Source organism: Culex pipiens, chromosome 3 (assembly GCF_016801865.2).
Source record: "Culex pipiens pallens isolate TS chromosome 3, TS_CPP_V2, whole genome shotgun sequence".
Taxonomy (NCBI): domain Eukaryota; kingdom Metazoa; phylum Arthropoda; class Insecta; order Diptera; family Culicidae; genus Culex; species Culex pipiens.
Window position 1 is genome coordinate 110,159,185 of NC_068939.1, and position 25,532 is coordinate 110,184,716.

A 25,532-nucleotide genomic window follows, 5' to 3' on the forward strand; every position below is an offset into this window, starting at 1 on the left:
ATAGTGACGCCATCCCCCTATTGCAAACCTCTTTTTACACCTTAGCTTCCATCCACCCCGGGATTCGAACCAACGACCTTTGGATTACACCTGGACTGAGCTAACGACCCAACCCTCTAGGTTAGACCGGGCCAACATTTTCTTCCCCATCCGACGGAAGGCGTGATCAGACAAATCTCGTCTCGAAAAATGCCACGGCGACTTTCTGGGACCAAACCCAGGCCGACTAGGTGAGAGGCAACCACGCTTACCCCTACACCACGGATCGCGAATTATACAGATCTTCCAAATTAATAAAAAACTACTCTGTGGTCAAAGTTTTACTTTGAAAATCATCTCTTACTTGGTAATTTAAAGCATTTTGTTCACAAATCGTCGCCGTGGTGTTAACTTGTCGTACGTGCATTTTGGGCCAAATTGAGTTAAGAACGCCATTTTGTGCAGCTCACATTCCCACATCTTTTGACCTTCACAGATCCCCAAAATTCGATTTCAATCCTAATATATTCAATGAAAACCAAAAGAGCTCCGAAAATTTTTGTCACTTTTCATATGAAAGAAGTTTTAATCTTGTCGTTAGCACTTGTCATCTCCCTGAAAATTGATGTAAGTGCAACAAAGGGCAAAGGGATTTCAGGTCAGAACGCGTTTGACGCACGTACAAGTTAGACTACCGTAAACATTTGTAATTATAACTCGAGACTCCAGCAACCAACTTTAACTTTCGGGACAATGCACAGAATGGTCAGCCAAACAAAACGTGTTTGTTATTGTTTACATTGCGTGCTTTCGTTTTTGTTTATTCAAGGTCAAACATTAAAACGCGTTTTTCTCGGAACGTCGAAATGGCGCGTGCGACAAGATAGCACGACGACGCCGAAATGACGTAGCATTATTTAGAAGATTGGAGCGAAGAGTAACGAGGGCGGGAGAGACTCAAAAGCTTAATCGAAGGGGTTTTTTTTTAATAAACGGTGAAAATCATTTTTCAAATCCAAATCAATTTGTTATTATGATTATATTGATAATGATTTACTAAATAAATCATTACCACTTTATTGAAGATGACAATTTCTAGAATTTTACTTTGAGAGAGGACACTAAATGTTACGTCTTAAAAAGAACAACGAGGGAATATCTAGAATCGCCGACAAATGCTACGTTTCTTTTGGACGACACCTAACAAGTCTAAGAGAACTCGCTCATTAGTAAAATGTTGTCCCAAAACAAAAAGATAATACATTTTTGTATATTTCTAAATTTAGGTTGCATGCTTTCAGTTAGCTGAACTTTTTTTTTAATTCCTCTATTTCACATAGAACCACACGCCACCAGTTTGCCGTATCGCAAAGTCTTGATGGTCGTCATGGTAAAACAGCGAAAAGATTGAAACGACAGCCGCTTTCTTTACAGGATCATACGGTTGTCCTTTGGCGCGCGCAACCCGTCTGCTTAAATAATAGTGAAATTGAGTTATAAATGTGAGCATATACAAACTCACGGAGGTTCCTCGCCTTCAAAGCACACGTCTGTTCCCAAAGGTTATAGGGTAAAGGTGCCTTTTATGTAAGTTTTCAGTTTTTTTTTTTTTTTTTTTCACAGTCTTCCAGTATGTTCTTTACCAAAAAAAAGAAAAGCGAAACTTTGCATTTGTTAAACCAAATTTCAATGCCTTTACCCAACACAATTCAGAGCAGAGACGCTGTAACTTTTTCCTGAATTGAAACAGTGCATGCTCGAACAATCTCTCAAAATTGCGCCTCTTAAAAAAATGCTTGGATCCTGTGCCATGGTTAAGGTCTATGGACCTTGTTTTTATTGTACACCGTCATCATCATCATTGATGAAACAATAGCTTCCAAGAGACTGGTTCCACTCTCAAGTTGCAGCTACTGCTTCTCGAGTTGTACCGGCTAGAGTACTAGAACCATAAAAAAGAAAAGTTTCACCACTCGACATTCTCACGCCCTGGCCGGGGTTTTCCTCGTCCGTACGTTGGCGATGATTGCAAAACTTGCAGCTTGAATAGCTCGCATAGCTTGCAGGCGTCAACACCTTGAGAAGACATGTGTGCCTTCGTGGCGGGTGAGAAAGGTGAAAGCTGGTGTTTGCTCCGGAAATTTTGAAAGTTTGTTCGTCTATCGATGGCGTGGGTGCGCTCTTCTGCTGATGTAACCGACATTCTAGGATCGAGAGTGTTACCTAATTAGAAGTTATACTTTCAAACATCAGAACGGAGCGTATCCTGGCTTGGTCTTACCATTCAAAGAAGAGTTATCGAGTCAGTGTAAGGTTGACTGCACTTTTCAGAATGCAAAGCTAATTGAATACAAAGTTCATGATTATGATGAACCACGTAAGATAAATTCGCAAGACAAACGTTTGTTCGTTATTCACAAAAAGTTTAAAAATTAAATAATTACTTATTCAAGAGGGCTCGAAGAACCATAAAAATCGGCTGTAAATTTTCGAACATAAATTAGATACATCTTGAGCTTAAATAATATAGTGATCCAATTTTCCCAATCCCATTTTCCCATGGGAGGCTCCCTTGCCAGCTAACGCAATTTCAGTGTCGTTTGTCCCCACCTTCTGCAGAATCTTTTGATGCGATTATATTAACATTCCACTTTTTTTTCTCTGCTTCTGTTCCTTCTCTCACCCTCACAGTTGTCATCATGTGCGCCAGTCCAGCGACCATCCGCGAGATCATGCTGGCCGCCGCCGAGCTCAACATGGTCGACAGCGGAGAGTACGTCTTCTTCAACATTGAGATATTCAGCAGGTAAGAACCACCCCCACGCCACCCACAACAATTTCCACAAAATGATAACGACGTGATAATTGCGTCAAAAATACAAGGGTGCTCGTAAAAGTCAATGACGGGATCTATCTCCGGTTTTCTTTGAGAGAAGTTCTTCGCAAATTATGCATTATTTTATTGTTTTTAGCAAAATTTCTTTAAAATTGAATTTAAATACAACCAGTATGTTATAAAATTAATCCGTAGCAAATTAAAATCAACATGGTCAAATGAAAATGTTAAAAGGTAACTTTGCGCAACATTCAAATAGAATAAATGCGGGACCCAGCTACTCGAGATTCGGGATTTAATATCATTACACTCAAATAGCTCGGATAATCGAAACACAAAAAATATGTTTTATTTGTGTCTTTTTTATTGTCGAACTCAAGTATGACCCCTAAACCGTTCGCATAAATGTCCCATATGCAGCATAAATGTCCCACAGCAAGCTAAGAAAAACGGGTGTATCCCATTAGGCATAATGACATTTGGCATAACGCCGTTTGGCATAACGCCATTTGGCATAATGGACGTTTGGCATAATGGTATTTAATTTTCAAAATAAATTCAAGAGTCAGAAACGCTTTGAAAAAAAACCTTCTTGACTATGATTATTGCTGGTGTTAGGAGAACTTTCTTATCTTATGATATCTGCTGACTAAGGTTCTCTGATATGGGACTTGTTCCCTGCGGGCCAATAAGTCAAATATGGTCAACATTAATTCATTTATATTCCATGGCTAATTTAAAATACGTAGTGTATTTCAACAAGTTTTCCTATGATTTTATCAGCAGGTGGCGCTGTTTCCATTCAAATATACTTAAAAGTATGATTCTCGTTTGTAAAAAATGTAAACTGTACCTGTTGATGCCAAATATGCATTTTCATAGCTTTTGAGTATTTGATACGTCTTCAGCTTCAGATTTAGCCCAAAAAACAAACTTGATCCACCTATGTGGTTGATGCCTTCCTCACTTTTTACCAACAATGGGTAATATGAGTGGTTTGGACACATATTTCAGCTTTTTTAGATCCAGAAAAATAAGTACACAGATATAACTTAAGTGGTCATAACTCGAGACAGGGTTGCCAGATCTTCAATGTTGTGGACTCGTTGGAAAGGGTTTTTGATTACCTAACTAACAATGGGTCGGATGATGGATCCGGACATCGTTTGCATACATTTAATCGAGATCCGGCTTCAAAAAAGTACATAAATATCACTTAAGTGGTCATAACTCGAGACAGGGTTGCCAGATCTTCAATGTTGTGGACTCGTTGAAAAGATCTCTCGATGACCTAACCAACGATGGGTCGGATGATGGATCCAGGCATCGTTTGCATACATTTAATTGAGATCCGGCTTCAAAAAAGTACATAAATATCGCTTAAGTGGTCATAACTCGAGACAGGGTTGCCAGATCTTCAATGTTGTGGACTCGTTGAAAAGATCTCTCGATGACCTAACCAACGATGGGTCGGGTGATGGATCCAGACATCGTTTGCATACATTTAATTGAGATTCGGCTTCAAAAAAGTACATAAATAACACTTAAGTGGTTATAACTCGAGACAGGGTTGCCAGATCTTCAATGTTAAGGATTCATTAGAAAGGTCTCTCGATTACCCAACCAAAGATGGGTCGGATGATGGATCCGGACATCGTTTACACTCATATAAATGAGATCCGGATATATTTGAAAACACATTTTTATACATAACTTTTGAACTAGTTATCGAAACTTCAAACAATTCAATAGCGATGTATGGGACCCTATACCAAGTCGATTGCAACTGGTTTGGTCAAAATCGGTTCAGCCAGTGCTGAGAAAACTTAGTGAGAATTTTGGTCACATACATACATACACACACACATACACACACACATACATACACACATACAAACACACATACACACACAGAAACATTTTTTAATTCTGAGTCGATATGTATACATGAAGGTGGGTCTTCGAGCTTTTAATAAAAAGTTCATTTTTAGAGCAGGATTATAGCCTTACCTCAGTGAGGAAGGCAAAAGATGGTTTAACTGTGACTTCAAAAATGTTTAACTTACATTTTCTTTTTGAAAAACACGTATTATTTTTTTTTTTGATTTTCAAAAATAAAATGGAAAATCTGGAAAAATCTGTCCATATCTGGCACAGAGAAGGGGAATCTTTCATTTCCAAATAAATCTGGCATTTCCAGATTTATTTGGCAACCTGGCAAACCCTGGTCAGCAGTTCTCACAAGTAAAGTGTGTTATCAATTTTTAAAGAAGGGAAAATTCAACTTGTTTAGAGAGTTTTACCTTTTTTTAAAAAGGGAAAATTCAACACATGTTAGTAGGTATCACAAGTCAAAGAAAGTTTTCACTTAAAAATGGTATATACAACTTGTGAGCAATTCTCTACCAAAACCGGAAATGGATTTTATTTGTATTTTTTGATTTGGCTCAAACTTTGTGGGGGCCTTCCCTATGACCAAATATGCTATTTTGTGTCATTGGTTCACCCATACAAGTCTCCATACAATTTTGGCAGCTGTCCATACAAAAATGGTATGTAAATATTCAAACAGCTGTAACTTTTGAGTGAATTTTCTGATCAATTTGGTGTCTTCGGCAAAGTTGTAGGTATTGTTGAGGACTTTTGAGAAAAAAATAGGTACACGGAAAAAAAAATTTGCAGATTTTTTTATCAACTTTTTTTTCACTAAAACTCAATTTCCCAAAATACGTATTTTTTGATTTTCGAGATTTTTTGATATGTTTTAGGGGACAAAAATCCGCAACTTTTGAGCCATAGAGAAACATGGTCAAAAAATCTGCCGCCGAGTTAAGAATTTTTGAAAAAATAGTGATTTTTGGAAAAAATCGAAGTTTTAGCAAAAACAAGTTTGACATTATTTTTTAATGCAAAATTGAATTTGCAATCGAAAAGTACTTTACAGATTTTTTGATTAAGGGCTCCGTTTTCAAGATATAGCCACCGAAAGTTTGATTTTAGCGAAATATCTGCAGTTTTTCGATTTTTAAAAATAGTGACCATGAGTGACCATTTCCAAAAATATTTTTTTTTGGAAAGTTCAGAAAATTTGCTATAAAATTGTCTAAGAGACATTGAAGATTGGACCTCTGGTTGCTGAGATACAGCGGCTTAAAGAAAAAGAAACACGAAAATTGAAGTTTTCTAAGTCTCACCCAAACAGCCCACCATTTTCTAATGACGATATCTCAGCAATTAATGGTTCGATTTTCAATGTTAATGCATGAAACATTCGTGAAATTTTCCGATCTTTTCAAAAAAAATATTTTGAATTTTTTTAAATCGAGACTAACATTTTAAGAGGGCCAAATATTGAATATTACGCCCATTTAAAATGCTAGTCTCGATTTAAATTTTTTTTTAATATTTTTTTTTGAAAAGATCGGAAAATTTCACGAATGTTTCATGTATTAACATTGAAAATCTGACCATTAATTGCTGAGATATCGTCATTAGAAAATGGTGGGCTGTTTGGGTGAGACTTAGAAAACTTCAATTTTCGTGTTTCTTTTTCTTTAAGCCGCTGTATCTCAGCAACCAGAGGTCCAATCTTCAATGTCTCTTGGACAATTTTATAGCAAATTTTCTGAACTTTTCAAAAAAAATATTTTTAGAAATGGTCACTCATGGTCACTATTTTTAAAAATCGAAAAACTGCAAATATTTCGCTAAAATCAAACTTTCGGTGGCTATATCTTGAAAACGGAGCCCTTAATCAAAAAATCTGTAAAGTACTTTTCGATTGCAAATTCAATTTTGCATTAAAAAATAATGTCAAACTTGTTTTTGCATGAAACTTCGATTTTTTCCAAAAATCACTATTTTTTCAAAAATTCATAACTCGGCGGCAGATTTTTTGACCATGTTTCTCTATGGCTCAAAAGTTGCGGATTTTTGTCCCCTAAAACATATCAAAAAATCTCGAAAATCAAAAAATACGTATTTTGGGAAATTGAGTTTTTATGAAAAAAAAGTTGATAAAAAAATCTGCAAATTTTTTTTTCCGTGTACCTATTTTTTTCTCAAAAGTCCTCAACAATACCTACAACTTTGCCGAAGACACCAAATTGATCAGAAAATTCACTCAAAAGTTACAGCTGTTTGAATATTTACATACCATTTTTGTATGGACAGCTGCCAAAATTGTATGGAGACTTGTATGGGTGAACCAATGACACAAAATAGCATATTTGGTCATAGGGAAGGCCCCCACAAAGTTTGAGTCAAATCAAAAAATACAAAAAATAAAAATGGTCGAAATCGGCCGATTTCGTAGAGAGTTGCTCTTGTGTCAGTTCCCTCCTTTACAGAAGGGAAAATTCAACTTTGAATCAGCAGTCAACCGAGTTTTTTTTTATTTTAACGGTGAATTTATATAACACATGGAAACAAATCAATTCAAATGTCGCTAATTCAAATTCAAAACTTATCTAAAATTTTACATTTTTTTTGTTGTCGCCATCTGTTTTTAAAAGATATTTTCAAATAATTTTTTTAAGCTTTTCTGGTCATGTATATATTTATATAAGTTTATTAAATTTGAATCACTTTGTAGTTCATTTCAAATCTATATCACTTAAAACTTATTTTAATTCTCTTTAAGCAATTTAAAACTCGTCGTCCTTGTTTAGATTGAAGAGTAGATTATCACCAATTAATATGATTGAGCTAATTCTATGATTTTAAACTTGAACAACATAACAAATATAATAAAAACTAACTTAATCCACCTATGTGGTTGATGCCTTCCTCACTTTTTACCAAAAATGGGTATATGAGTGGTTTCATCATTTTTTTAGATCCAGAAAAAAAGAACACAATGTATAACTTATGTGGTCATAACTCGAGACAGGGTTGCCAGATCTTCAATGTCTCGGTTTCATTGGAAAAGCCTTTCAATTACCTAACAAACGATGGGTCGGATGATGGATCCAGACATAGTTTACATACATTGAAGTGAGATCCGGCTTCAAAAAAGTACATAAATATCACTTAAGTGGTCATAACTCGAGACAGGGTTGCCAGATCTTCAATGTCTTGGACTCATTGGAAAGGCCTTTCAATTACCTTACCAACGATGGGGCAGATGATGGATCCGGACATAGTTTACATACATTTAAGTGAGATCCGGCTTCAAAAAAGTACATAAATATCACTTAAGTGGTCATAACTCGAGACAGGGTTGCCAGATCTTCAATGTCTTGGACTCATTGGAAAAGCCTTTCAATTACCTAACCAACGATGGGTCGGATGATGGATCCAGACATAGTTTACATACATTTAAGTGAGATCCGGCTTCAAAAAAGTACATAAATATCATTTAAGTGGTCATAACTCGAGACAGGGTTGCCAGATCTTCAATGTTTTGGACTCATTGGAAAGGCCTTTCAATTACCTAATCAACGATGGGTCGGATGATGGATCCGGACATCGTTTACATGCATATAATTGAGATCCGGGTATTTGTGAAAAACACATTTTTATGCATAACTTTTGAACTACTTATCGAAACTTCAAACACTTTAATAGCGATGTGTGGGACCCTAAACCAAGTTGAATGCAACTGGTTCGATCAAAATCGGTTCAGCCAGTGCTGAGAAAACTCAGTGAGAATTTTGGTCACATACATACATACACACACATACACACACACACACACACACACACACACACACACACACACACACACACACACACACACACACATACACACACACAGACATTTGTTCAGTTTTCGATTCTGAGTAGATATGTATACATGAAGGTGGGTCTAGAAGCTTTTAATAGAAAGTTCATTTTTAGAGCAGGATTATATCCTTACCTCAGTGAGGAAGGCAAAACATAGATTTTTAAAAATTGTATGGAAATTTTGTTACGAGGAGGGGGGAGGGGGTCTTAAAGTCCAATTTTTCGCGTTACGTAATAAAAGAACGCTCCCTTTGGAGTTTTTTTGAAAAGGATCAATACACCAAATTTCCAGTTTTTGCCTTTTGGGTGTTTCTGAAACCGCCTTGAGTCAGGGGTATTAAAAAACACTCAAAAACTTAAAATTTGGTTCACCCGAGCAGACGGAAATAACTTGGGAATAACATTTTTTGATATTTGAAAATACTAGGCCAATCACATTTTATGTTATTTATAACAAGATTTGTTATTCGCCGTTATGATTTTTTTTATTGGATTGTTATTGTAATAACAGACTAATAAAATTTAAAGTTATCCTTCGAACAAATCTTTGTTATTATTTTTTGTTATTTTAACAACTAATCCGATCATCCCAATAACAGTTTGAGGTATTCTTCCATAACAAAAAATGTTATTCCAAAGTAGTTTTGGCTTTCAACCAATATCAGACCAATAACAAATTTTGTTATGATAACATAAACTGTTATTAAACTATTGTGCAGAAAATGATTTTTCCAGAAGATTCCATAACACTTTCTGTTTTTTAACAGTATTTGTTATTGAAATGGCATGAATTTAGTCATTACCGTTTGTTCGGGTATTGTACCATTCCAAAAAAAACTTCAGAGTTAAGGGACCATTCATAAACCACGTGGACACTTTTTTGAGAATCTGTTACCCCCCCCCCCCCCCTTCGTGGACAATTGTCCATACAAAAAAAATCTTTTTTGTATGGATCGTGGACAATCGCCATACCCCCCCCCTAAAGTGTCCACGTGGTTTATGGATGGTCCCTAAGAAAGTTTTTCTTTTTTTTAAGAAGGGAAAAATCAGCTTATGCCAGCGGTTATCACAAAAATTTTGATGCAGTTATCAAAAACTCAAAAGCGATGGATATTCATATGGGACATTTATGCGATCAGGGGCAGTAAAGTGATTTAGAATTTTGAAAGCAAAAATGTCAGCCAAAATGGCAGGGATTAAATATTGAAAATTGGGGTCGCAGAAATCAAACTTTATGGTAAAAAAAAGAAACTAAAAAAAACAAGAAAAAATTTTTGTTTCATGATTCGATTATCCGTCCCATACACACCTTGGATAATCGAAACTTCGGGTAATCGAGGCATTTAAAAGCAGCCGAATTCCACCATTAGGGGCGCTTCCAGTCAAATTTTCATATTGAGAAGTTCAATACTATTTTTATTTACACTGGAACACTGAAATGTTTGGTTGACTTTCCAGAAAAAGTGCAAATGACTTGAAAAAAGAAAAGGGCGCTTCAAAATTAAGCCAATAAATTGATGAAATTTGTGCTTGTTTGGTCAAAAATATAGTTTAACTTGAATATTTTTCCTTATAAAAACAAAAAAATAAAGTAAACAGCTAAGTAGATGTCATCTACTCTAATCTACTCATAAGCACAACCGTTATTCCATATAAAAAATTTAAGTCCCGAGATCTAATCATCTTGCATCATAAAGACCCCCAAATGTTTATTTATATTATCTGGTTATTTAAGTTTTAGCACAATTTGCATCAATTTTTACATTTCGAAGCTCTTAGCTGAAGTTCAAAGTCCTGTCGCATTGGTTGTTTTGAATAATTAATCTAGAATTTAGCTTGCAAAAGTTGTACAATAATATTTTTCTCTAATTCCGTTTTTCGTTGTTTGTCCCCCGTTCTCCTCCCCTAATACAGCATGGCCGCCACGAAGAAACCGCCGTGGTTTGTGAAGAACGACACCGAAGAACGCAACCAGAAGGCCAAAAACGCTTACACGGCCCTGCTACAGGTGGTCGCCCGGCAACCGGAGGACGAAGAGTATCGGCGCTTTTCGGAAGAGGTAAGTTCCATGTCCAAAGAGAGAGGACCAATTCCTGGAGATTGCTTACTTGGGCAGAAAATAACGTATCAAACCAGTCAATCGACAGTGGGTGGATATTAGGATGTAACAAAATGACACTTTTTTGCGGGCATTTCAGGGGATGATCCCCTAGGTGTACTGAGTCAGAATCCCAAATATGAGCCCGATTGGTTGCGACAGGACCTGGCGCTCCGGCTTTAAAGTTTAAATGGGATTTGCGTTTTGGTTTTTGCCATTTTTAAGTCCTTCAACGATTTTTGGATTTTTCAAAAACCTCATGAGCTTATAGTTTGTGTTCCAGGGTACAACTTTGCCGAAGACTGCGAAGAGATTTGACCGCTCTGAAAAATGGTACAGAATTTACAAAATCTTTTCTCTTGTTTTTCTGATAACGTAAAACATGTTCTGGCAACACTCGCTTTTGAGGCGCGCTTTCGGCAAACTATGCAACGCATGCTACGGGGCGTCGCGACAGGTCGCGACGCGTCGGCATGTATTTGTCCAAGCGTCGTGTTGTTGTTTTTGTTGTTGTGATTGTTGAGAACTAAAGTTCTTATGGAACTGCAAGAAGCTCTGCGGTGACTCTCAGGGTTCTGTTGGATGCCCAGGCAGAACCGATTCTAAACCTTGCTCGAGTGTCAACTAACGCGGCTGTCTTGAAAGCACTTTATTACGCACGGATGTTGTATGCATTTTAAATATTCCGTATTCCGGAAGATATTTCGAGAGACACGCGGAAGATATTAGTGAGAGTTTTCACTCGCTTTGTAATCAATCAAAGAGTTATGGCAATTTGGCAATAAAATCGGTCATAAACAAATTAATGTATTGCATTGACAACATAAGTAAATACTATTTTCATACAGCAGAGTTCTCTGGCTAGATATTTTGCGAATTCATTAGACACCAATTGCACTATGTTCGAGCATAGGTTCGCTAACATGTCCCCCAGCACCACAACTGGTCGAGACGAAAAAGATCCACACGGGTTAATGACAGGACCAGGTGGGTTTAGAACTAAATCCTGCGAGTCACTGCCAAATAGAATACAGGAATCTACGACAGATTAAAAGAGCAGCACCGGTGATCGAATCCTCCGGCACCATTGAAAACATGAGTACAACATCCACATTTTCTTTCCATATGTGTCAAACTTTGACCGTTGTACGCTGGATGTTTTCTCGTTGCTATAGTTACGACGCCTGGCTCTGGATGCGCGCGTTCAAAGAAAGTGTTGCCAATACAAATCAAACAAATTAATGGCAAAAAGTTTTTTTATTTTCAAATCATTGTACAAGCAGTACTAATTATCAAATCTCTTCACAGTCTTCGGCAAAGTTGTGCCCTGAAACTCAAACTATAAGCTCATGAGGTTTTTGAAAAATCCAAAAATCGTTGAAGGACTCAAAAGTGGCTATAACCAAAACGCACCGATTTTACGGGTTAAATCCCATTTAAACTTTGAAGCCGGAGCGCCAGGTCCTGTCGCAACCAATCGGGCTCATATTCGGGATTCTGACTCAGTACACCTAGGGAATCATCCCCTGAAATGCCCACGAAAAAGTGTCATTTTGTTACATCCTAGTGGATATCATTTGATCCTTTTTTACGAGCCCACCTAAACGCGACCGATGCGAAATTGGCTTTTTCCCTTTTTGCGCCAGCCCTGTAAGATCCTTCAACGAATTCGAAGGCAAGCGTTGGCGTGTTGACGGCGCTTTGCCGGTACATATTATGCTCAGTCACACGCGCGCTAAATTCAGGGGAAACTATGCTGGACTTTTTGCTGGTATGTAGTTTGGGGTAGGTATGCATAGCAGAAGCATAAAACGTGACAGAAATGCAAACAAATTTCGGAGAGTGTGATTTCTAGCACCGCAAACTCACTTTCTTTACGTGAGGAGGTGGTGTCGGTTGGAAAAATTGTGGAAATATTCCATAAACAACAGCAGGTAGAGAAAACAAGGGGAAAAGGTTTTAAGATGTCACGAAGCTAAACATATTAAATTATAGAGCGGAATTGATGTGCAAAGCCAGAGATCTCACTTAATTCTTATTTTGGGAAGCTGGAAAATGTATCAATATTGAAAAACATTAGAGCACGTTAGAGGAAGCTTGAATGCATGTAAAATTTTAATTAAAAATTTCTTGCAGATATAACAACATAAATAATGTAGCTCAATTCTTCAACATCCTTTCTAAATTGACATTTAAGGCATTTGTTTTCATCTTTATTACATATAAGCAGTTCTCTCAGATTTCGGTCAATCGATTTTTTTTTTGTAGTAACATTAAAAAATGGTGGGCTGTTTGGGTGAGACTTATAAAACATCAATTTTCTTGTTTTTAAACCTTTGCATTGCAATATCTCAGCAACTAAAGGTCGTATCAACAAAGTCCGAAGAAGCAAAATATAGAGAATTTTCTCAGCTTTTCAAAAATATTTTTTCCAAAAGTGTGCAAACATGTGCACTTATTTAAAAAAATGAAAAACTGCGACTATTTTCAAAAAAGTCACCTAAATATGGATTTAACTTGAAAACGGTGCACTTTATCAAAATTTTACTAAAGTACTTTTTGATTGCAAATTTGATTTTACATCGAAATATGAAGTTGAAAAAATTTTGCGACCAATATTTCGATTTTTTGAAAAATAAGAACTGATTAAAAAATTCATAACTCGGTCAATAATTTTTTGCACAACCTGGAAATTTCTGAAAAGTTGGCATTTTATGTTCTCTAAAACATATCAAAAAATAAAAAAAATTAAAAATAGTGTTTTTTTGCAAATCAAATTTTAGTGATAAAAAGTTAAATAAAAAAATCACCAAATTTTTTTTACTGTGTATCATTTTTTCCAGTGTCGCCGTATCCATACCTACAACTTTGCCCAAGACACCATATCGATCAAAAAATTCCTTCAAAAGATACAGATTTTTGAATTTTCATACATCATTTCTGTATGAACAGCTGCCAAATTTGTATGGAAAATTATATGGACAAACTAATGATGCAAAATGGCTTCTTTGGGTATACCGAAGGCACCAGAAAAGTTTCAGTCGGATTAAAAAATACGAAAAAAATCGAATGACTGAAATCCTAGAGAACTGCTCAGGTTTATTATTGTCTGTCTGCTCTGTAAACATACTTTTCGAATTTTATATAAGTTGCAGCTAACTAAATACAGTGGACTCTCTCATTTTTGATATTGAAGGGACTGTCGAGAGCGGGAGGTATCAAATTATAGAACAAAAAATCATGCATGCTCCTTGAAAGGACTACAAAATGTATTGACAGCTGGAGCAATATTGGTATCGAGAAGATGGACAGCCAGAGAGTCGACTGTATGTATTTTATGTTTTTTTTTGTTTTCAAGTGCTTTATTTTTTAAAAAATATGCATGTGTGGCATGAGGCATAATGCTCAATTTGAAACAATAATAAAAAAAAAACTCTATTAAAAATCGCGAACAATTAAAGAACTATTCTGAGACGGTAAAACTGAATTTATAGGTGCTGCATAAAAGCTAAAAATTGCATGTAATATGTACAAGAAGAAGCCCTAAATTTCTATCTGTCAATATGGGTATTTGGCGCCGTCGCTCCGTGTCACACTATCGTACACTTAGGAGCCCAGGGCGACGGAGTTCTTGTAGATAAAAGGAAGACACTAGCAATAGTGGCCGACAGCTATAAAGTCAACTTCGTTGTGTACAAGAAACAAACCGCTCTAATTTCCCATACTACTTTTGATTGCACAGGTTTTTTTTTAGATTTTCTAGTGTTTTTTCCCCATAAATGCAAAAAAAAAAAACCTAAAATTTGTGAAACAGTGTTATCTGTGGACTACAACCTTTTGTTCAACAACTTTTTCAAGTCATACAGCACAGCAATGTTCTCTTGCTTCAATGCAAATAAACCTTGTTACTCGCAAACTTTGTACCTACCCCCAATTACATTTATTTGCAATATATGACGTCGTCAATCTCGGGGGAAACATGATTCACCCTTACAATGTTGTCGGCAAGCTAGAAAATTGATAAAATGTAGACTTTTTTTCGCTTTTTCATTCGCGGAAAACATATTGAGAAGAAAAGTTTCACTCTCTATGTCGCGTTGAATTTTCCGCGAGGATTTTCCATTTGTTGCCAGTTCTTTTTTTTTTGTCTCAATAACAAGCAGAACCAAACATATAACTCCCGGCTAGTAGAGGTATAGAGATAAAAGTATTTTTCCAGTTTGCCTCACAAGTTTGGCGAAAGTTGTGGGTGGTTCGTATACCTACGTATATTCGAAGAACTCAACTAGAAACAAAGTGGAAATGTTTGGCGAGAAGCTCGTTGTAGGAAGATGAAGTTGTTCCTCTCTGGAGCATTGTTTGTTGATGAAATTTATGAGCTGATGAAAGGTACGGAAAATTTTATATTTGTGGCAAACGAACTTGGATCAAATAGGATGGAAAAATGTCTTTATATTGAGGAGGCTTCAGGAGCATTGGAATAAGCTTTTTGAATTGATTTTAGCTTATTTTTTTTAAATAAACTTTTTTTATCAGAAAGGTCTTTCTAATGCTCATCAAACGATGTATAGGACTGTATTTCCGGAAGACATGTTTATTATAAGTTTCAGTTCAATTTCATTTATTTATTATAAATTTCACAAAACCCAACAGTGTTGCCAAATCATCAATCTTCATGAGTTATCGGTAATGTTCTTCGAATATTTTTTTTTTCAGATCTTGAAGAGAAAAGTTCAACTTTACTATTCATATTTTTCGACAATGTTAAATATCAGTGTGAACAAAATCAGCACCCACCTGCGTGCTGAAAAGTTCAACTTTTGGGCACCTTTATCGAAAAATCAAACTTTTCGATACTGTTTTAAAATTTGACACTTATCTTGATATCAAATTTAACATTAAAGCGGAGAAGTACAAACAAACCATTCACTGAGAAAAAATCTAATTGAAAGTGTGTTTCCCAGAATTGCAAAACGAGTTGTATTCAAGTCGTAGCAAAAAAAATGCAACTTGTTGCACAAAATAATATTTTGTGTAGGAAGGACGATGTTCCACATAAATCTTTCTAATTTTCAATTTTATCTTGAAACCCCCAGGTCAAACAGCTCACCAAGGCCAACTTCAACTACACGTACGCCGAGGACGAACCGGTGTCCACGTTCGTGACGGCGTTCTACGACGCCGTGCTGCTGTACGCGTACGCCCTGAACGACAGCATCGCCCTGCTCGGCGAAGAGCGCGCCCTCCAGCAGCCCATCAACGGGACGCACCTGGCCCACCTAATGTGGGGCAAGTCGTTCAAGGGCATCACCGGTAACGTGACCATCGATGCAAACGGCGATCGGCTGTCGGACTACTCGCTGCTCGATCTCAACCCCAACACCGGAATGTTTGAGGTGATTGCGAATTTGTCCGGCGAGAAGCGTCCGAATCAAATAATGTTTGGGATATTTTCCAGATCGTCGCAAACTATTTCCACGACGGTGGCCTTCACTTTGTCGAAGGCAAGACGATTCACTGGTCCGGCGGGAGGTTGACTGCTCCGCCGGATCGACCGACCTGCGGTTTCGACGGCTCTCTATGTCCCGATAAGTGTGAGTATTATGTCCGAATGCAAGGGCTCTGATTTCTGATTGGTTTGTGCGAGTATCATTCACGACTCTCTTTTTTGCTCTCCCTCTCTCGCTCTATTCAGCTCTAGATTCGTATTCGCTCACGATTCGTTTAGATTTAGATGATCATAGTGAACTGAGAAATCAGTACTCTTGCTCATAATTTCGATATTGTTTTGAAATCGCATTTTATTTGACAATTTTTTTTAAGCAAAAAATTCTCTCTCCACATTTGTTTCAAAAAAGATAGAGATTTAATGCTTCTTTCTCTTGCTGTTCATCTATCAATCGATCAATCATTGAATGTCAGCGGCTTTTCGTTTGGGTGTACCATTTTTGCAAGCTTTTCTAATAACTCCCTTTCCAGCCCTTCCCGGGTACGCCATTTTGTCGCTGATCCTGGGCGTTTGCGTCATCTGCATGGCGATCGCGTCGATCCTGGGCTACCGGCACTACAAGCTCGAGGCGGAAATCAACTCCATGACATGGAAAGTACACGCGAACGAGGTGCTCTCCTGCAATCCTAGTCACGGCCATCGGGGCAGCATGCACCTGATGGCCAAGCGTGGCAGCCAAGCCGTAAGTAGACGCGCCGAGCCTCCCCGTAGTAATTTATGAACCAATCCATAGTACGATTTCAGACTATCTACTCCGAAGACCTTAATTCGCTACCTGGTGACCGGCAAATCTACATTCAGTTTGGATTCTACAAGGGTTGCAAGGTTGCAATCAAGAAGATCAACATCCACAATCTGAACCTGAACCGCACGATGATGCTGGAGCTCAAGCGTATGAAGGACCTCCAGCACGATCATCTGGTTCGGTTTTACGGTGCCTGTCTCGATCCCAGTCCGGAGCCGTTCGTCCTGACCGAGTACTGCCCCAAGGGCTCGCTTCAGGACATCCTGGAGAACGAAACGATCAAGTTGGACTGGATGTTCAAAATATCGCTCATGCACGACATCGTCAAGGGCATGGCGTTCCTGCATTCCACGGAAATCCACTCGCACGGTGCCCTCAAGTCGTCCAACTGCGTGGTGGACTCGCGGTTCGTGCTCAAGGTCACCGACTTTGGGTTGCATCAGCTGCGCAAACCAACCGAGGAGCTGGACCAGGAGAGTTACGCCTACTGGAAGAGTAAGCTATGCCACTATTTGGAATTTATTGAGGGATCGTAACAATTGCATCACATTCGCAGAACTTCTCTGGACCTCCCCCGAACTGCTGCGAGATCCTCACCATGACCCGGCCGGAACTCCCAAGGGCGATGTCTACTCGTTCGGCATCATCGTGCAGGAGATTGTTTCAAGACAGGGGCCGTTCTACACCGGAGACGATGAAAAGTCGCCCAAAGGTAAGTGTTTCACTAAACGTCGCTCATTTGTTGTTTGCCTTACGTTGTCGTCGTCTACTGAAGGGGTACAACCAAAGGAAGCAGTCTGTGGCACATCCATCGTCCGGATCGTCCGGAAGTGTTTTTGGTGGAGCGTCGCTTTCAAGTTCTAGCTTTTCCAACCAATGAAGACGCGGTTCACGCCAAGCGTTGTCAAACTTTTTGAGTGGTTTAAACCTCTTGATTGATTCTACCAGGGCTTCGTCCAGGCTACGTGGAACTGAAGAAAGTTGTAGAACCGATCACTTCAAGCCATGTTCACTCACCGTAAACCTTAATGATCCGTATCCGCCGTGGAACGGGTCCCACCGTGAGGGCTCGTTTCTTCATGTATTCGCTGAACACATCCTTAAAGTACTGACTCTTTCGTTTTGTAATGTTCACCGGACTGTCTTCCCGGATGAAGGACGCCCTTGGCTGACTCGGCTGAACTATCCTTAGCGAAGGCAACACATTCGCCCTGCGATCCAACGCTATTTGGACGGTCCGTTTCGGACCCACTCTGGAAGTGGACGCCCCTGGATCCCTTTCGCGCTTGATGCTGTCCAGAGCGGTAGCGAATGTCGATCTCTGCGGTCGATCGTACAGCTTGTAGCGGGACTTGCTGGACGATTCGCCCAGCTGCGAACGCCGATCGCGCCATGCCTCGATCGGTGGTTTTCTAGGGGTCCTCCCTTCTTGCCGTTCTAAGGGCATTTCAAGCTTTACCAAACATCACACTGTCAATTTAGAAAGTTGGCCTAAATGATTTGATAACTTATGACCGCTCGTATATCTGAGCTACTTTGACCAAACTATTTTTATTTCCAGAAATCATCAAACTAGTCAAAAATGGACCCGAATCGTACGGCATGCCGTTCCGACCGCGGGTCGACGAAACGTCCTACGAGGACGTCAACAACATCATGGTCAAGTGCTGGGCCGAAGAACCCCTAGAGCGGCCAGATTTCAACCTGCTGAAAACGATCATACGGAAAATCAACAAGTAAGTTCCTTCGTGCAGCGATCTCCGTAGAATTCCATTCCACTCACGTATGACCCTCTTGCCCGCCACAACCACAGAGAAAACGAATCTGGTAATATATTAGATAACTTATTGCAACGCATGGAGCAGTATGCAAATAATCTGGAGGCACTAGTGGAAGAGCGCACCCAAGACTACTTCGAGGAGAAGCGCAAGTGCGAGGAACTGCTGTACCAGCTGCTGCCAAGGTAAGTTCGACCTTTGCAACGTCCTTGTGTACCAGCTAACCAACTGATCCTCTTGCAGATCTGTGGCCGCGCAGCTGATTATGGGCAAATCTGTGATAGCCGAAACCTACGATCAAGTGACTATTTATTTTAGCGATATTGTTGGTTTTACGTCCATTTCCGCGCAGAGTACGCCGATGCAGGTCGTGGACCTGCTCAACGATCTGTACACCTGCTTCGACTCGATCGTGGAGAATTTCGACGTGTACAAGGTAAGATTCTGTGAATTGAGAGCAGCCATGCTAAACTGCTTTGGGTAGACATGGCTTCCAACGAGTCAAACTTGCACAAATCAGATTTTCTTGCAATGCAAAAAACATGTTTAGTTTATTACAATTTAGTTTTCTCTTCCTGAAAATAGAGAATAACTTTTTCGTAATCAATTCGAGCCCTAAAAAGGATTTTTCTAGGGTTTTTTGGAAAGGTTCAATAAATTATTGTGTTTCAAATGTTTATAGGACCTATTTAAAAAAACTCTAGTTTTTAATGTTTGCTGTTGAAATTTACGAAACGAAGTTGACTTTTATAGCTGTCGGCCAGTACCAACCACTAGTGTCTTCCTTTTAACTACAAGGACTTCGCCGCCCTGGGCTCCTAAGTGCATCTCCAGCGCGGGTAGCAAACATCGAAGCAAATCAAATTTGCACCCGACGTCAACCCCACCGCGGTACCTGTCGCCGTATCAAATTTGCTCTCAGTTCTTCGGGATTTCACTTTGCTTCTCGCTATTCTGATGGTTTGCTACTGCAGCAAATGGAATGATGCACGGAAAACTGAATCATGCACGGAAAAAAATTAAATTGTTTTTTTATGTGTCAAAAAAATAAAAAAAAATGACAAAATTAAAAAAAATTAAAAAAAATTAAAATTTGAAGAAAAATTTAAAAAAATACAAAAAATAAAAAAAAATAAAAAAATTTAAAATTAATAAGAATAAAATTTAAAAAAATAAAATTTAGAAAATATAAAAAAAAATAAAAAAAATCATAAAAATAAATCAAAAAGATTTTTAAAAAATAAAAAAAATGAAAACATTAAAAAAAATTAAACACATTTATTAAAAAAATCAAAATTATAAAAAAAGAAAAATAAAAAAAATAATTAAACTAAAAAAAAAATCAAAAAATTTAAAATTCTGAAAAAATTAACAAATTTAAAAAAAAATCAAAAAAATAAAAAATCAAACTAAATATTAGAAAATTGAAAAAATTTAAAAGATTGAAAAATTAAAAAATAAAATAAAAAGAAGTTGTAATATAAAAAAAATTGCTATTTAAAAAACACCAAAAATTAAGCTATTTAAGAGCGAGTCCACGAACAGGGCATACCCCTTTGTATGGGACGTCGTTTGGACCTCACCAATCTGCCTGAAATTTTCAGGGGTTGTTTGTACATATAAAACTAGCATCTGGCCAAAATATGAGCACTCTAGGTCAACGGGAAGTGGGGCAAATCGGGACACAAAGTTTGAAGGTTCAAAAACGTCAAAAATCGTAAAAAGGCTGTAACTTGGGCAAAATTCAATTTAATTTAAAAATTCAAAATGCATCTGAAAGGGCTTAAAAAATGCAACAAAATGCAGGATAGAGCACCCCGATTGGTTAAATCTAAAGGGAGTTATTGACATTTTAGTGAAAAAATAGCACAATTTTCAAACTCAAATAAAAAAGTGTTCCATCCAGATATCAACTCGGTTCGACCTGCAGCTTGTAGGGGACATCTGGGACTACCATCTGAGACTGAGAACGCTTTGGGTAAGGCAGTTTAACATATTAAATAGATACTTTTACTTTTAGTGAATTTTTTGGATGTAAATTTTTGCTCGGGGGACCCCTTAGATCCTATTTTCTGATGATAATTTTATCATATTCGTGTTCCTGAGACAATTTCACAATAGAAACATGCATAAAAATGTTTATTTTCATCCATTTTAACCCTTTAAAAAATGAAAGTTAAAAAAAATTGAGATGCTGCTTTTTTTCTGGTGTCATCTAGTATCCTTGGAAACGAACTTGATTTTCAATAAATGTGAATCGAAGATTTTTTTTAACTTTCATTTTTTAAAGGGTTAAAATGGATGAAAACAAACATTTTTATGCATGTTTCTATTGTGAAATTGTCTCAGGAACACGAATATGATAAAATTATCATCAGAAAATAGGATCTAAGGGGTCCCCCGAGCAAAAATTTACAACCAAAAAATTTACTAAAAGTAAAAGTGTCTATTTAATATGTTAAACTGCCTTACCCAAAGCGTTCTCAGTCTCAGATGGTAGTCCCAGATGTCCCCTACAAGCTGCAGGTCGAACCGAGTTGATATCTGGATGGAACACTTTTTTATTTGAGTTTGAAAATTGTGCTATTTTTTCACTAAAATGTCAATAACTCCCTTTAGATTTAACCAATCGGGGTGCTCTATTCTGCATTTTGTTGCATTTTTTAAGCCCTTTCTGATGCATTTTGAATTTTTAAATTGAATTGAATTTTGCCCAAGTTACAGCCTTTTTACGATTTTTGACGTTTTTGAACCTTCAAACTTTGTGTCCCGATTTGCCCCACTTCCCGTTGACCTAGATAGCTCATATTTTGGCCAGATGCTAGTTTTATATGTACAAACAACCCCTGAAAATTTCAGGCAGATTGGTGAGGTCGATGCGAGATGGGTATGCTTTGCTCGTGGACTCGCTCTTAAAAGCATTTTTGAATTTTTGTATTTTTGAATTTTTCGATTTTTAAATTTTTGAATTTTTAAATTTTTTTATTTTTAAAATTTTTCAATTTTTTGCCTTTTAAATTTTTATATTTTTGAATTTTTGTATTTTTGGATTTTCAATTTTTAAAATTTTTAATTTTTTGAATTTTTGAATCATACACAAGAGCAGACATACAAAAATCTCCGAAACACGCATTTAAAACATTGCCCCCGGCTTGTCGGTACTTGTCGGGTATCAGAAAATGAGTACCCGACAGGTACCGACCTAGGTACCGACACATATCTTCTACAGATGAACTTGAGATCAAATTTGATACCTGCTTTGCTACGCGCGGTGGGAGACACGGGGGCAAACTCGAGAGCAAATTTGGTGGGAATCAAATCGGATAGCAAATTGTTTAACTTTCGACATTTTCGAAAAATTAAATTCTTTGAAATTTTCAATAGGATTAAAAAGTTTAAAAAACTTTTAGCATTTCTAGGCATGAATCAACATATAATTATTGATTTTGAAGGTAAACGAGAGCAAAAATAATAAATACCCATATTTGCCCCCCACGGCGGGCTTGTTTCGGTGGCAAATTTGCTACCTTAGCGGTGGGGATGACGGAGTTTTTTCACGGTGGCAAATTTGATCTCGGTATTCATGAGCCGGGTGCAAATTTAATTTGCACCCCAGCGCTGGAGATGCCCTAAGTGTTTGAGTAAGGCACGGAGCGACGGCGCCGGATACCCATATTTACACTTAGAATTTTTAAAGTTGAAATTTTAAATGTGCTTGCAAAAGATTCAATTATGTTCCATCAGAGCGAGCGGATGGTTGTGTTTGTTTGCAAAGTGAGAAAAAAACAGGATTGTGCAGAGTCCGATTTGCGATGCCTGTCCGTCTGGTCGCAAGATTTTTCGCGTCCATCGCAGTGGCAACAACAACAAAACCCTATCATACCATTTCATCTCGATAAAAATCGTAACTCGTCGTTTCCAAAGTTTATCTCACCAAATATCAATCATTTAAAACTCGTGGTCTCATCTCAAGATAAAAATTACACTGCTTAATCCTTATTTTTTTAATTACAAATGATGTTGGTTCTATCTTTCCACAGCCGGCTGTCTAAGACTAATCCATTTCATTTATAATTTAACTACCGATAAACGGGAAATGGGATAATACCTTTCAACAAACACTATGATTTTGGGTCGCATCATCATCTTCTATGATGAATCCTGACCAAACACCCTATCCTACTAACAAATTTTCAGGTTCCTGGCGCTTGTGGGGTGTAAGCACAGGGCAAACCAGCTGCCCTAGTAGCAACCTGCGCTAACTAACATTCCCGTCCCTTAAAATCGAGATCTACAAACTGACATGGCGGGCGCCGTTGGTGGCCAATGACTGTTACCAACTGATCTAGATTTAGCAATCATGGTGTTTTATCTTTTCAGCGCATTCATACATGCTGTTGATAAGGAAAACACCACTTGATTGTCGAAGCCTATGATCAGTAGTGCTGAAAGGATATTACGGTTCTGTTCAGCAACGGCGGGGCAACCATGGGTGATCTCTCATGCTCATGCTCATGCTCATGAAATTTACATGTGCTTGCAAAAACATTTCCCCATCGAGATACTGAACCTTTTCGTCCACCTAGCTCAAGTATCTCCACCGCCAGGTAAACCTGGGAAGACATCATAATGATTTCGATTGCGGATAAAATCTACCAGCTCAAAGAGGACCCGTTTGCGCTAATTTTCTTGGTCACTTTTGAGTGATAAGGGAAAGTCGATTGATTTCATCTCGATTCCTATGTCAACTCCGCTTGCGAAGAAGTTTCCTCCCCTTTTGTTCGGTAGGACGCTGAAAAAACGGCCTGTTTCAGGGCCACTAAATTGATCACAATTGTGTTCATGCCTAATATGAGGAAATTTTGGGGAAATTTGGACCGGAGATACTGTGTCCCCCTTAAATCATTCATCGGAACCAATGCTTCTAACCAGGGACTGCTCGATATTCGATAGAACGTTCTGTCGGCGATCATTTCCCAAAACGATATTTGATCGCTGACACACAACGTGTATCATGATCGTCATCGTCTTGGCGACGGTCGGTGAACGTAAATACTAGAGCACCTTCTCAGGTTCTCTAGTAAACACTGAGGGTAAATCAACTTATTATTTTTTTCAATCCAAACGAATAGGTCGAAACCATCGGTGACGCTTACATGGTTGTGTCCGGCCTGCCGATGCGCAACGGCAATCTCCACGCCCGGGAAATCTCGCGCATGGCGCTGGCTCTGTTGGCCGCCGTGTACAAGTTCAGCATCCGGCATCGGCCCAACGAGCAACTTCGGCTGCGGATAGGCTTGCACTCTGGTAAGCTGAGATTTGAGTTGCTCATTGTTCCACCATACCTAACCGTTTCTTCATTGTAGGTCCCTGCGTCGCGGGTGTGGTAGGACTGAAAATGCCCCGTTACTGTCTCTTTGGGGACACGGTCAACACGGCCTCGCGAATGGAGTCCAACGGGGAAGCGCTGAAGATTCACGTCAGCAGCACCACCAAGCAGTTGCTGGACACTTTTGGCACGTTCGATGTAACCGAGCGTGGCCTCGTACCGATGAAGGGCAAGGGAGAAATGCTAACGTACTGGTTGAACGGTGAAAAGACCGAATCCAGCTTCAAATCGCCGGCCAAACCTCCCGACGGAGTTGGTGGACCGGTGGCACTTTTGAACGGAGTTCCACCGACCGGAATTCTCAACAATAACAACAACAGCGCCATGTACAGCTTGAACAGTGCCAATGGTGGCGGCGGCGGCGGCGGTGGAACCACCAAAAAGCTCAACAACGTTTCGTATAATTTCATCAAGTCCAACAGCACCAAGAACCTGCCCAACACGAAGGCACGTGTCAGTCTCGGTGGCGAGGACACGATCCGGGGCGTGACCCAACCGCTGCTTACGCAGATCAATTGATATTCGCTTCATCGCAAGTAATAGGAATGCAGATTGGTAAAAAAAAACAAGGGAGGGAAACAATACAATAGATGTATGGATGTACCTAAATAGAAGAACAACATCGCAGCATAGAAACAAACAAATAAAAAGTCAAAATCAAAAATCTATACGCAACGGAATGTGTGTTTGTACGTGATGAGAAAACAATGTGTTAATGTGAAATAATATACCAAAATCTGTCTATATGCGATATGTTGAACCATTTGATGCAGGATAGAGTTTATGTACTTACGACATTTGTGATCAATTTCGTAGTTCTAGAAATGTGTATCTGTAAGCGCTTACTATAAAGAATATAGTTTTACCTCATTTCACAACTAATTTACTCAATAGACGAAAAACATCGACGGCGTCCATTAATGCTAATTCAATTGAGAAGATACATACAGGAAAGGAAAAAAAATAAATATCAAAATGACTCTAAAACGTTTCTGTCAACAAAAATGTTAAAATTACGGTACATGAGTGTAAATGTTGCATTATGTGAAACAATAAAATGTAATAAAATACTATTTACAACTTTAATGCTAAGCTCATGATTTGTTTTTAAGTTGAGAGAAAAATTCCCCAATCAATAAACTCCTTCCAGCCCAGCTCAAAATAGTTTTATAGTTTTTTTTAAATATAAATCAAGAGATCAACCCTGCGGATCAAACGGACCGCGCATTGGACTCACAATCCAGTTCAATTTTTTTAGTGTCAATATGGGAATTAGGCGCCTTCGCCTCGTGCTATACATTCGACTCTAGATAAAGCTTGATTTTCAGTTATCGCAAAATGATGAAGGGAATTGGGTAAAAACATGTTTTTAACGAATTTCTAGATATTTGTTTCTAAATTCTTTGAAAAAATGATTCCAGCTATCAGGTTTTAGACTTTCATTTTTATATTAAGATAAAATCAAGAATAA

The 25,532-nt window shown here is 38.2% G+C and overlaps 1 protein-coding gene across 2 annotated transcripts in view; it reads left to right on the forward strand.

The window, feature by feature from the left end:
- LOC120422359 (atrial natriuretic peptide receptor 1-like) overlaps window positions 1-25,158 on the forward strand; it is a 258,080-nt gene extending 232,922 nt beyond the window's left edge. For both annotated transcript variants that reach the window (XM_052710917.1, XM_052710916.1), the window contains 12 exons: window positions 2,671-2,785; window positions 10,457-10,601; window positions 15,737-16,036; window positions 16,099-16,234; window positions 16,620-16,831; window positions 16,894-17,389; window positions 17,451-17,606; window positions 18,456-18,630; window positions 18,708-18,857; window positions 18,916-19,108; window positions 23,805-23,979; window positions 24,039-25,158. In XM_052710917.1, the coding sequence (XP_052566877.1) occupies window positions 2,671-2,785; window positions 10,457-10,601; window positions 15,737-16,036; window positions 16,099-16,234; window positions 16,620-16,831; window positions 16,894-17,389; window positions 17,451-17,606; window positions 18,456-18,630; window positions 18,708-18,857; window positions 18,916-19,108; window positions 23,805-23,979; window positions 24,039-24,580 (2,795 nt within the window). In that variant the 3' untranslated portion in view covers window positions 24,581-25,158. The remainder of the gene's footprint in view (window positions 1-2,670; window positions 2,786-10,456; window positions 10,602-15,736; window positions 16,037-16,098; window positions 16,235-16,619; window positions 16,832-16,893; window positions 17,390-17,450; window positions 17,607-18,455; window positions 18,631-18,707; window positions 18,858-18,915; window positions 19,109-23,804; window positions 23,980-24,038) is intronic.
- Window positions 25,159-25,532: the final 374 nt, after the last annotated feature.